The sequence below is a fragment of the Rana temporaria genome, chromosome 2 (genome assembly GCF_905171775.1).
Source record: "Rana temporaria chromosome 2, aRanTem1.1, whole genome shotgun sequence".
In the NCBI taxonomy this organism is placed as follows: domain Eukaryota; kingdom Metazoa; phylum Chordata; class Amphibia; order Anura; family Ranidae; genus Rana; species Rana temporaria.
Window position 1 is genome coordinate 134506888 of NC_053490.1, and position 13971 is coordinate 134520858.

General features: G+C 47.4%; 1 protein-coding gene across 2 annotated transcripts in view; it reads right to left on the reverse strand.

Moving 5' to 3' along the window:
• The window catches only part of LOC120929554 (inactive dipeptidyl peptidase 10-like), a 218487-nt gene that overhangs the window by 11854 nt on the left and 192662 nt on the right, over positions 1 to 13971 (reverse strand). For both annotated transcript variants that reach the window (XM_040341134.1, XM_040341135.1), the window contains exon 22: positions 696 to 795. In XM_040341134.1, coding sequence (XP_040197068.1) covers positions 696 to 795 — 100 coding nt within the window. The remainder of the gene's footprint in view (positions 1 to 695; positions 796 to 13971) is intronic.

Sequence of the window (13971 nt, forward strand, 5' to 3'; positions counted from 1 at the left end):
TGAATTAGCCGCCCTTACGCCCGCCCGATTTACGCTACGCCGCCGTAACTTAGCAGGCAAGTACTTTGTGAATCATGTACTTGCCTCGCTAACTTATGGCGGCGTAGTGTAAATGCCATACGCTACGCCGCCGCAACTATGCGCTCGCCATCCTAAATCTAGCTATATGTATTGATTGCTTTGTGTGAAAACCCTGGTGTTCCTGCCAGTCTCTCTGTTTTTCTATTTAACCACACTAAGCAGGAGAACACTCCATGTCAGTTCTCTAGCTGTGCTGATAACGCAGCCTGCTCGCCTCCATTGATCAGACCTGTCCTGACCCCCGCACAGCCTTTCAATTTCAATGTGCTGTTTCTTCTCCTCCTAACTCTTATGATGCCAAGAAGAGAGAGAATGTGATCACTTTTATCTATAGACAAATGTTTTGCTTTCATGTCTATCTAAAACTGAATGGGTTGTTTTACAAGGTAATAGTTTATTATCGCTTTAGACACTCGCCCCCAAAATCACATGAGCGAGCTCTCGCCATCATTCAACATCGTGCTTGCGCTGTGTACCCTTCCTGTTGCAGCAGTGCTGGACTCAGGTAAATGTTTAACAGCAAATAATCAGGTTATGACTGCTTATTATTATATAAAAAATAATCATGTAACTTTTCTTCATAACAGTGAATTTCTTTATTGCAACATACTCACAGTGTAGCTGGAAAGAGGTGATGGGAGCAATAACTGCACCGCATACAAATAGATCTTCAGAAGAGGACAACAGTTTCAGAGCCAGAAAGCCACCATAAGCCTAGAAGACAATGTATAAATTGAAGGGGAGGTATTGTTAAAGAGGACACAGGGCCACACAATGAGATTGAAGGAGAAGCGGTTTAACCTTAAGTTGCGTAAGGGATTCTTCACTGTCAGGGCGATAAAGATGTGGAATTCTCTTCCACAATTGGTGATATCAGCAGGGAGTATTAATATTATATGGAAGCGCGCCCCAGGGGGTTCCAGGGACGTCCTCCCAGAACAACTCGACCGCGCTTTGACCATTCTAACAGAAACGCATTTGTGAGGTCAGGCACTGATGTTGGGCGAGAAGGCCTTGCTCACAGTCCCTCCTCTAATTCATCCCAAAGGTGTTCTATTGGGTTGAGGTCAAGACTCTGTGCAGGCCAGGCAAGTTCCTTCACCCCAAACTCACTCACCCATGTCTTTATGGACCTTGCTTTGTGCACTGGACCCCCAAGAAATTAACATTATTATTATTACCCCATCAGACTTTTATCTACTCTTTGTTCCCCCTTGTTAGCTACGGTGGACTTTGGTCAGCGAATTTGCACTGCGGTCCTTGACTCCGGGTAAGCGGTTGTGTGGTGTAATGTGTAATTTTTTGACTTCCCTAATGTTTTAATTGTTTCTTATGTTTTATGTATTGCTAGTCTTGACAAATGTATTGTTTATTGCACAGACCATTCCTCCTGAAGAAGCGGTTCGCCACGAGGTTTCTTTAAAAGTTCTGATGTGTCTATAGGTAAAAAGATAATTTTCCAGGGAATGGTATTTTCCTTCACTCTATGGGTGAAAGCTGGATGATGAAAAAGCAGCAAAAATTATTGATGCCTTTAAACTTTGGCTTTGGCAAAATATTTTATGAATACCAATGTCATGGATATGCAGTAATGTTTGTCTGTCAGCTTACCTCCTCCATGTGTTCACCTTATGCCGCGTACACACGGTCGTTTTTTGTGATGAAATAAAACAACGTTTTTAAAAACGTCATTTAAAATGATCGTGTGTGGCCAAAACGACGTTTTATGTCTTCTGAAAAACGACAAAAAAAAATTCGAACATGCTTCAATTTTTTATGTCGTTTTTCAAAACGTCGTTTTTTGTGTCATTTAAAATGATAGTGTGTGAGTAAAACGACTTTTAAAACAACGTTTTTAATCCCGCGCATGCTCAGAAGCAAGTTATGACGCAAGCTTGAATGGAACAGAGTGCCGTCGTACGTGCTGAACGTAACCGCACTTTGCTAGAGCATTTTGAAAAAACGATGGTGTGTAGGCAACGTCGTTTTTTAAAATGAAGTTTGAAAAATGTCGCTTAAGTAATCTCTCCTCTAGCATGGCTCCACCCCAGGCCCTATCAGGGAACTCTATATTAACCTGTGCTCTGCAAGCCAGCCATGCTGATCAACAGTGTTTGTTAAGCTATTGTGTGTTTGAGTTCCTGCTTGCCATGTGCTACGTCTGTCTCTGTTTTACCGATCTTGGCTTGTTCTCGAATATCCCTGTCTGCTTGTGACCTTGACCTTTGGCGTGTCCTTGGTTTATCCTTGTCTGCTAGTCTCCCTGACCTTTGGCTTATCCCCTCACTATCTCTTGCATCCTGAGCTGCTGCTTCCCTTCTATCCTCTATAGCCTTCTGTGATCGAGAGCTGGGGGACACTCGGGGCCGCGACCTGGATCCAGTTGCAGCCTAGTCCATCCTCATCACTAGAGACTCTGGTGAACACCTGCTGGATCTTAGACTCCGCACCCTGGGGAATCTTAGGCTCTAGGTCCCTGTGGGATCCCTGTTAAAGCTCCAGTGGTCCTGCCTTCCTTAGCCACCCAGTGTTCAGTCCGCAGCAGTCAGCCATAGGGTCCACTACCTTAGCGGTGCACTCCTGACCCCAACGGTGTGCATCTGTCACCTGACCGCAAGTGACCTGACAACCAAGAACAGCACAGAAAAAAATAAAATGGTTTTTTTTCAAAAAATCTATACTTTGATTAGAGGCCAAGGCTAAAGTTGTCTTATTTTGGTTATATTAAAGAAGACAACTCACTGGAAAAGCTCACGCTTGGAAAAGTTACAGGCAATAGAGGGAGAGGACGCCTAGCAATAAGCTGGATGGATACAGTCATAGAAATGATGAGCAGGCCAGTGTGAAGAAATAAGACCCATACAGAAGACAGATCACTGTAGATCAGGGGTGGGCAATTATTTTTTCGATGGGGCCACATGAGAAACTAAAAATATTTTGGAGGGCCGGGCCAAAAGGCTAAACTCAATACTGCATAAAATCAATTGTATTTCTTTATAAAAAGCAGTAAATATCATTGTTGGAAAACTGGGGGACAGAGGCTAGGGACATGGCACAGGAGGGGGACAGAGGCTGGGGACATGACACAGGAGGGGGACAGAGGCTGGGGACATGACACAGGAGGGGGATAGAGGCTGGGGACATGACACAGGAGGGGGACAGAGGCTGGGGACATGACACAGGAGGGGGACAGAGGCTGGGGACATGACACAGGAGGGGGATAGAGGCTGGGGACATGACACAGGAGGGGGACAGAGGCTGGGGACATGACACAGGAGGGGGACAGAGGCTGGGGACATGACACAGGAGGGGGACAGAGGCTGGGGACATGACACAGGAGGGGGACAGAGGCTGGGGACATGGCACAGGAGGGGGACAGAGGCTGGGGACATGACACAGGAGGGGGACAGAGGCTGGGGACATGACACAGGAGGGGGACAGAGGCTGGGGACATGGCACAGGAGGGGGACAGAGGCTGGAGACATGGCACAGGAGGGGGACAGAGGCTGGGGACATGGCACAGGAGGGGGACAGAGGCTGGGGACATGACACAGGAGGGGGACAGAGGCTGGGGACATGACACAGGAGGGGGACAGAGGCTGGGGACATGACACAGGAGGGGGACAGAGGCTGGGGACATGACACAGGAGGGGGACAGAGGCTGGGGACATGGCACAGGAGGGGGACAGAGTCTGGGGACATGGCACAGGAGGGGGACAGAGGCTGGGTACATGACACAGGAGGGGGACAGAGGCTGGGCACATGACACAGGAGGGGGACAGAGGCTGGGGACATGACACAAGAGGGGGACAGAGGCTGGGGACATGACACAGGAGGGAGACAGACGCTGGGGACATGACACAGGAGGGGGACAGACGCTGGGGACATGACACAGGAGGGGGACAGACGCTGGGGACATGACACAGGAGGGGGACAGAGGCTGGGGACATGGCACAGGAGGGGGACAGAGGCTGGGGACATGACACAGGAGGGGGACAGAGGCTGGGCACATGACACAGGAGGGGGACAGAGGCTGGGGACATGACACAGGAGGGGGACAGAGGCTGGGGACATGGCACAGGAGGGGGACAGAGGCTGGGGACATGACACAGGAGGGGGACAGAGGATGGGGACATGGCACAGGAGGGGGACAGAGGCTGGGGACATGGCACAGGAGGGGCACAGAGGCTGGGGACATGACACAGGAGGGGCACAGAGGCTGGGGACATGACACAGGAGGGGGACAGAGGCTGGGGACATGACACAGGAGGGGGACAGAGGCTGGGGACATGACACAGGAGGGGGACAGACGCTGGGGACATGACACAGGAGGGGGACAGACGCTGGGGACATGGCACAGGAGGGGGACAGAGGCTGGGGACATGGCACAGGAGGGGGACAGAGTCTGGGGACATGGCACAGGAGGGGGACAGAGGCTGGGGACATGACACAGGAGGGGGACAGAGGCTGGGGACATGACACAGGAGGGGGACAGAGGCTGGGGACATGACACAAGAGGGGGACAGAGGCTGGGGACATGACACAGGAGGGGGACAGACGCTGGGGACATGACACAGGAGGGGGACAGACGCTGGGGACATGACACAGGAGGGGGACAGACGCTGGGGACATGACACAGGAGGGGGACAGACGCTGGGGACATGACACAGGAGGGGGACAGACGCTGGGGACATGACACAGGAGGGGGACAGACGCTGGGGACATGACACAGGAGGGGGACAGACGCTGGGGACATGACACAGGAGGGGGACAGACGCTGGGGACATGACACAGGAGGGGGACAGAGGCTGGGGACATGGCACAGGAGGGGGACAGAGGCTGGGGACATGACACAGGAGGGGGACAGAGGCTGGGCACATGACACAGGAGGGGGACAGAGGCTGGGGACATGACACAGGAGGGGGACAGAGGCTGGGGACATGGCACAGGAGGGGGACAGAGGCTGGGGACATGACACAGGAGGGGGACAGAGGATGGGGACATGGCACAGGAGGGGGACAGACGCTGGGGACATGACACAGGAGGGGGACAGACGCTGGGGACATGACACAGGAGGGGGACAGAGGCTGGGGACAGGCAGCCACTGTTTAATCAATAACAATTGATTAAACAGTGGCTGCATGTGATGGCACAGTGGCTGTGTGTGATGGCACAGTGGTTGCGTTTGATGGGCACAGTGGCGACAATTGATGGCACAGTGGCTGCGTGTGATGGGCACAGTGGCAACAATTGATGGCACAGTGACTGCGTGTGTTGGCACAGTGGCTGCATGTGATGGCACAGTGGCTGCGTTTGATGGGCACAGTGGCTGCGTGTGATTGGCACAGTGGCTGCGTTTGATGGGCAGAGTGGCTGCGTGTTATTGGCACAGTGGCTGCGTGTGATTGGCACAGTGGCTGCGTTTGATGGGCACAGTGGCTGCATGTGATTGGCACAGTGGCTGCGTGTGATTGGCACAGTGGCTGCGTGTGATTGGCACAGTGGCTGCATGTGATTGGCACAGTGGCTGCATGTGATTGGCACAGTGGCTGTCTTTGGGAACAGTGGCAACAATTGATTGCACAGTGGCTGAGTGTGATTGGCACAGTGGCTGCGTTTGATGGGAACAGTGGCTGCGTGTGATTGGCACAGTGGCTGCGTGTGATTGGCACAGTGGCTACGTGTGATTGGCACAGTGGCTGCGTGTGATTGGCACAGTGGCTGCGTGTGATTGGCACAGTGGCGACAATTTATGGTGGCGAAGTGGCTGCGTGTGTTGGCACAAGTGGCTGCGTGTGTTGGCACAAGTGGCTGCATGTGTTGGCACAAGTGGCTGCGTGTGATGGGCACAGTGGCTGAGTGTGATTGGCACAGTGGCTGCGTGTGATTGGCACAGTGGCTGCGTGTGATTGGCACAGTGGCGACAATTTATGGTGGCGAAGTGGCTGCGTGTGTTGGCACAAGTGGCTGCGTGTGTTGGCACAAGTGGCTGCGTGTGTTGGCACAAGTGGCTGCGTGTGATGGGCACAGTGACCCCTCCCGGCCCTGCCTACTGTTATCACCGCGGCGGGGAACATAACAGACAGCGTTCGTTTGAACAGCTGTTTTCCCTGCTGCGCATAGACACTCCCCCTTGGACGGATCTGTCCAATCGCGAGCAAGGGGGAGTGTCTATGTGACTCCCCCTTGCTCGCGATTGGACAGATCCGTCCAAGGGGAAGTGTCTATGCCATAGACACTCCCCCTTGGACAGATCTGTCCAATCGCGAGCAAGGGGGAGTGTCTATGTGACTCCCCCTTGCTCGCGATTGGACAGGGGGAGTGTCTATGCGCGGCGGGGAAAACAGCTGTTCAAACGAACGCTGTCTGTTATGTTCCCCGCCGCGGTGATAACAGTAGGTTGCGGCGGCGGGGGTGGGCCGGATTAAAAGGTCCGCCGGGCCGTAGTTTGCCCAGGTCTGCTGTAGATGAACACTATCCATTTAGTCAACATTGCCATCTAATAACAATAAGAAGTGTATTTGAGATGCATGAAGGAGCAGAGCCAAGCACAACAATTTTTTGCAATGTTGGAAAGTACACTGTCTGCAAATCATAAACAGAAAAATTGCTACGGTATTTTTGAAGTAGTGCAAATCAGACTAGTATTTTGTTATAATGCCAAGGCAAAAGGAACAGGATTGTTTATCTTCACTCTATAAATCTGTAAATAATTTAATTAAGCAGTCAAGACAAGGCCAATTGAGAATAAAGACATGTTTTATCTGCAGCTGAAGTAATCAATCAATAGATATTGATCTAAAAGCATAGACTTGCCAGGAAAAATTGTTATTTGTAAAAAAGAACAATTGCTTTAGACAAATGTTTTATTATTTCAACAGAAGGCTGTGAAGCCTAATTTATGCACAACAAAGCTTTCAGCAATATACAGTAACTTTAAACATATACAGTGCCTTGAAAAAGTATTCATACCCCTTAAAATTGTCCACATTTTGTCATGTTACAATCAAAAACGTAAATAAATGTATATCATTGGGATTTTATGTGACAGACCAACACAAAGCGGCACATAATTGTGAAGTGGAAGGAAAATGATAATTGGTTTTCAACATTTTTTACAAATAAATATCTGAAAAGTGTAACATGCATTTCTGTTCAGCCCCCTTTACTTTGATACCCCTAATTAAAATCAAGTGGAACCTATTGCCTTCAGAAGTCATGCAATTTGTAAAGAGTGTCCACCTGTGTGTAATTTAATCTCAGTATAATTTTAGCTGCTCTGTGAAGCCCTGAGAGGTTTGTTGGAGAACCTTAGTGAACAAACAGCATCATGAAGGCCAAGGAACACACCAGACAGTTTAGGGGTAAAGTTGGAGAAGTTTAAAGGGTTAGGTTATACAAAAATATCCCATGCTTGGAACATCTCATGGAGCACTGTTCAATCCATCATCCAAAAATGAAAAGAGTATGGCACAACTGCAAACCTACCAAGACATCGCCATCCACTTAAACTGACAGGCTGGGCAAGGAGAGCATTTATCAGAGAAGCAGCCAAGAGGCCCATGGGAACTCTGGGGGAGCTGCAGAAATCCACAGCTCAGGTGGGAGACTCTGTCCACAGGACAACTATTAGTTGTGCACTCCACAAATCTGTCCTTTATGGAAGAGTGGCAAAAATAAAGTAATTGTTAAAAGAAAGCCTTAAAAAGCCCCATTTGCAGTTTGCAAGAAGACATGTAAAGACACAGCAAACATGTGGAAGAAGGTGCTCTGGTCAAATGAGACCAAAATTTTACTTTTTGGCCTAAAAACAAAATGCTTTGTGGCAGAGAACTAACACTGCACATCACCCTGAACACACCATCCCCACCGTGAAACATGGTGGTGACAGCATCATGTTGTGGGGATGCTTTACTTTAGCAGGGACAATGAAACTGGTCAGAATTGATGGGAAGATGGAGCCAAATACAGGGCAATCTTAGGCCCCGTACACACGAGAGGATTTATCCGCAGATACGGTCCAGCGGACCGTTTCCACGGATAAATCCTCTCAAAGATTTCCGCAGATTTCTATGCGATGGAGTGTACACACCATCGCATTGAAATCCGCGCGGAAATCCTCTGCCGATGACGTGTCGCGCCGTCGCCGCGATTATGACGCGGCGACGGGCGCGACGCTGTCATATAAGGAATTCCACGCATGCGTCAAATCATTATGACGCGTGCGGGGAATCCCTTTGGACGAATGGATCCGGTAAGTCTGTACAGACGAGCGGATCCATCCGTTGGAATGGATTCCAGCAGATGGATTTGTTGTGCAGCACAGCAAATATTCGATCTGCTGAAATCCATCCCAGAGGAGATTTCTCCGCGGAAACGGATCCGCTGGCGTGTACACACCATAGGATCTATCCGCAGAAACCCATTTGCTGGGATTTATCTGCGGGTGGATTCTATCGTGTGTATGGGGCCTTAGAAGAAAACCTGTTAGAGTCTGAGACTGGGACGGATGTTCACCTTCCAGCAGGACAACAACCCTATACACACAACCAGAGCTACAATGAAATGGTTTAGGACAAAGTATATTCATGTGTTAGAATGGCCCAGTCAAAGTCCAGACCTAAATCCAATTGAAAATCTGTGACAAGACTTGAAAATTGCTGTTCACAGACACTCTCCATCCAATCTGACAGAGCTTGAGCTATTTTGTAAAGAAGAATGAGCAAAAATGTCACTCTCTAGATGTGCAAAGCTGGTAGAGACATCCCCAAAAAGACTTGCAGCTATAGCTGCAGCAAAAGGTGGTTCTACAAAGTATTCACTCAGAGGGGCCGAATACAAATGCACACCACACTTTTCAGATATTTATTTGTAAAAAGTTTGGAAAACCATTTACCATTTTCCTTCCACTTCACAACTATGTGCCACTTTGTGTTGTTCTATCACCTAAAATCCCAATAAAATACATTTACGTTTTTGGTTGTAATATGACAAAATGTGGAAGATTTCAAGGGGTATGAATACTTTTTCAAGGCACTCTATTTTTCCTTTGTTATGGCTAAGAGAAATGTATGTTTTATCAGGTCAATGTGAAATATTGCATATAGTATGTTGCATTCTACTTTTGAGGCAATGGGTAATGGTTTAGCTTCCTTCACATTTTTTTCTACACACCATTGTTTAAAGAAATCTATAGCCCTAGTTGAAATTTACGTACAATGCAAGTTATACGCTTTAATATTTTGAAGACGGTTTTGCTGATGTTGTTTAGTGTTGGTGCTACAGGCCCTATGGGCCCCAATTATTCTTATAGTCGGATCTGCAATATAATCCTTCTATGTGGGCCTATTGCATAAATGGGCTGGTGTAAGTTGGCCCAACACCACTACCGCAATTCCTAAATGTTATCGGTCTATGGTTATCATATAGTTGGTGTCCCTTCACAGGGATTCACATGCTCATAGACTCATGTTCATTGATTCCTTAATTTCTTACATACTTTATTCCCCTTTGAATGCAGACTGGGTCCACTGAACAGTTTTGACTCGGTTTCGGTATTATGGTTTATATGTGTACCTACTACACTGCGTGTGCACTGCGTGTGCACTGCGATTTTTGAGATTGTTTTGCTGCTATGTTTCAATTTCCACTTGGAAAGAAAAAATGTATAAAAACAATTGTAACATATAGGGGCAGATCCACGCGGGAAATTCAAAATTACGCCGGCGTATCAGTAGATACGCCGGCGTAATTTTAAATTAAGTTTCCACAAAACAAGATACGATGGCATCTAGGATCGATCCGACAGGCGTACGTCTTAGTACGCCGTCGGATCTAAGCTGCAATTTTTCGGCGGCCGCTAGGTGGCATTCCCGTCTAAATCTGCGTCGAGTATGCAAATTAGCTAGTTACGGCGATCCACGAACGTACGTCGGCCCGGCGCATTTTTTCCGTCGTTTGCGTTCGGCTTTATCCGGCGTATAGTTAAAGCTGTTGTTATGAGGCGTACTCAATGTTAAGTATGGCCGTCGTTCCCGCGTACAAATTTTGAATTTTTTATGTCGTTTGCGTAAGTCATTTGCGAATAGGAATTTGCGTAGAATGACTTCACCGTCGTAAGCATTGGCTTGTTCCGGTTAAATTTCGAGCATGCGCACTGGGATACCCCCAGGGACGGCGCATGCGCAGTTAAAAAAAAATGTTGTTTACGTCGGGTCATGACGTATTAATATAAAACACGCCCCCATTACATCCATTTGAATTCCGCGCCCTCACGCCGCAGGAGATACACTACCCTGCCGTAACTTACGGCGCAAATTCGTTGAGGATTCAAAACAAAACAAAGTAAGTTACAGCGGCGTAGTGTATCTTAGATACGCTACGCCAGGCGCAATAATGCGCCGTTGTACGAGGATCTACCCCACAATATACATAGGTTAATGATTTAGTCATCAGTAGTGGCTCATCACTACAAAATGGGACAGTATTAAAATGGCCATGTCACCAAAAAGAGGAATTCTGACCTGTAAATTCCATAGCTTCGAGTACGGTATAGAACACAGGCAGGGTATTCATAAACATTGGGTTAGAGGATAGTACCTTTTACTGGCTGAACACCGTCAAGCTGACCAGGACATGCCCCTGGGTACCTCCCCTATAAAATTACTCCATTCTGTGAGTCCTCAGATTTGTAGAAAGCAATGCGGAGTAACCAAGGAATATAAGGGACGGTGGCCTGTATCCTGTACTGTACTTCAAGATATAGAATGTAGAGATAAGTAAAAATTCCTTCTAATTGTACAGTACAGAACACAGGCAGAGTATTCATAGACCCAGGGACATCCCCAAGCAATGAATGAGAATGGTGGGCAACAGCTAGGCAAACAGAATTGTGCCAACAGGCCCAACAAGGGTCAACAGACCCAAATTTAAAGTGCCCGTGGTATTTAAAAAAAAAAAAAAGGCTGTCCTTTCAGAGTTATCATCAAGTCCTGGTTGTAGAAAGGCCAGAATAAGTTGCACAGAATAATCTCTGGGATTGAAGTCCCTGGGCCAGATTCACATAGGTTAGCGGATCTTTAGATCCGCGTAACCTATCTGATTTAAGATCCGCCGCCGCAAGTTTTTGAGGCAAGTGGGTAATTCACAAAGCACTTACCTCAAAACTTGCGGCGGCGTATCGTAAATCCCCCGGTGGAATTAAAATTCTTCTTGCTAGGGGGAGTGTACTATTCAAATCAGGCGCGTTCCCGTGCCGATCGAACAGCGCATGCGGCGTCCGCAAATTTACCCAGCGTGCATTGGGCTAAATGACGTCGCAAGGACGTCATTGGTTTCGATGTGAACGTAAATGGCGTCCAGCCCCATTCACGGACGAGTTACGCAAACGACGTAAAATTTTTAAATCGCAACGCGGGAAAGACGGCCATACTTAACATTGGCTGCGCCTCATAGACCATGGGGTAACTATCCGCTGGAAAAAGCCAAAGGCAAACGACGTAAAAAAAAAGCGCCGGGCGGTCGTTCGTTACTGAATCGGCGTATCTCCTCATTTGCATATTCGTCGCGTAAATAGACCGAAACGCCACCTAGCGGCCGGCCTGGAATTTCAGCCTAAGATCCGACGGTGTAACACAGTTACACCTGTCGGATCTTAAGGATATCTATGCGTAACTGATTCTATGAATCAATCGCATAGATACGACCGGCAGAACTCAGAGATATGACAGCGTATCAGGAGATACACCGTCGTATCTCTTTGTAAATCTGGCCCCCTGTGTCCACACCAGGCAAAGAAGGATTTCTAGGTACATAATAGATCTTTCTGGATATGGCTTTTCTTGCTTTAAACGAGATAGAAATGAGAGACTCAGGGACTCCTCTGTTTCTTAAGGCTTGGGCTTCAACAGCTATGCCATTAAAGCTAGTGACTGAGAAGCAGGATGGAATACAGGGCCTTGAGACAGCAGATCGGTCCTGCTGAGAGAGGCCAGGGATCATCTCCTAGTAGTCTGTGTATGTCTGTGCACCAGGTCCTTCAAGGCCAATTTGGTGCAATCAGAATCAACAGCTTTTTCTCTTGCTCTGTTTTTTTAATTTTTATTTTTCAAATTTTGTACAGCGACATGGAAAAAATCTAAAATATACACTTTTCACAGTACATTTATCAGTCACCATGTTCTAATGCCTTGTACACATGATTGGAATTTCCGATGAAAAAAGTCTGACGGATATCGGATATCGGATATTCCGACCCGTGTGTTATCCCCATCTGACTTTTTCCTTCGGAAATTCTGACAGACTTAGAAGAGAAAACAGGTTCTCTTTTTTTTCCCGACGGAAAAAAATTCTAGCGGAAATCCCTTTTCTACTGTATGGAACTCAGACGGAGAAAAAAAACACGCATGCTCGGCTCTTCATAGTGTTGTACGTCACCGCATTCTTGACGATCGGAATGTGGTGTGACAGTGTATATGCAAGACAGCTTGAATGGAATTCTGTCTGAAAAATCCATCTGAGTTTATCCCGACGTAAATTTCGATCGTGTGTACAAGGCATAAGACAGCTTATCAGAAGGTCTGATAATTAAATTGTATTATCTGTTTTACAAGCAGTCTATTCCTTTCTAGGGGACAATAAACTCAAAGTTAACTGTCTGTAAGGTTATACAGTATAGCACTTTAAAGTTACACAATTAAAATAAAGGTTATATGGCTCATCATTCCCTATAGCTTAAAGGATGAGTTCACCTTTTAACAAAAAATAATGCACATTTTTTTTTGCACGCCGTGCTCTGTTTGAATTGTGGCAGCAAGTACAGGAGAGGGGTCTGATACCTGACATGATACACCCTAAACAGGGGTGTAACATGTTCAGGAAGATGAAATTATGCATTAAAACTGTAGGTACAAAGACCTACCAACTGAGCAGTCAAAATTCAGCTATGCATAAATAGAAAGAGGTAAAACGAACAAAAGAAAAAAAAGGGGGAAAGGGTTAGCAAGGTAAGGGGTGTGATCTATGCTGGAGCGATGGTGGAGGTCAGGGCACAGCTGGAGGATATGTTTTCAATTAGCTGCCTGTATTCCTGAGGGCAGGTATATTCTACCCAGTAGAAGCAGATACGCCTGAACTTTTCTTCTCTGCAGAAGCTGTATCGCACTCCATAAGCCTAATGTTGTTAATTTTGGAAAACCACAGAGCAACGTTGGACGGGGAGGGGAATAAGTCCTATCTCCAGAGTAGGATTACAGGCCCTGGCTGCATTGAGAAAATTAACCACAAAGTGGTATTTGATCACCTCTGCTTTTTTTATTTGTTGTGCTATAAACAAAAAAAGAGCAACAATTTTGAAAAAAAAAAAACACTATTTTGTACATTTTGCTATAATAAATCCCCCCCCCCCCCCAAAAAAAAAAATTCTTCATCAGTTTAGACCGATATGTATTCTTCTACATATTAAGTTATAGCGTCTACAAAATAGGGGATAGATTTATGTAATTTTCATTATTATATAGTAATGGCGGCAATTTGTGGGAGGGGCTGAGCTGCCTGGGAAGACACTAGCCCAGGCCTCTCCCAGTTTCTGGTTTCACATACACAGGGTGATGGGGCAAGCCATTTCCCCCAGTGGTGCACTCTCTGCTCAACCCCCCCCCCCCAGCCCAGCCCATCCCCACCCTGATCAATTGTGCATGTGCATACAAGGTGGGCACAGGCAGGCCACACTCTGAGCTGCTGGGTAAAACTGGTGGGCATGTGAGTATGGAAGTCAGAGGGCCCAGGCACCCTGAGTTTTCTCTTTTACATACAAGCCCACTGCTTTCACCCAGCAGCTCAAAGAATGGCCTGCCTGCTCTCACCTTGTGTGCACATGCAGGTGGCAGCAGG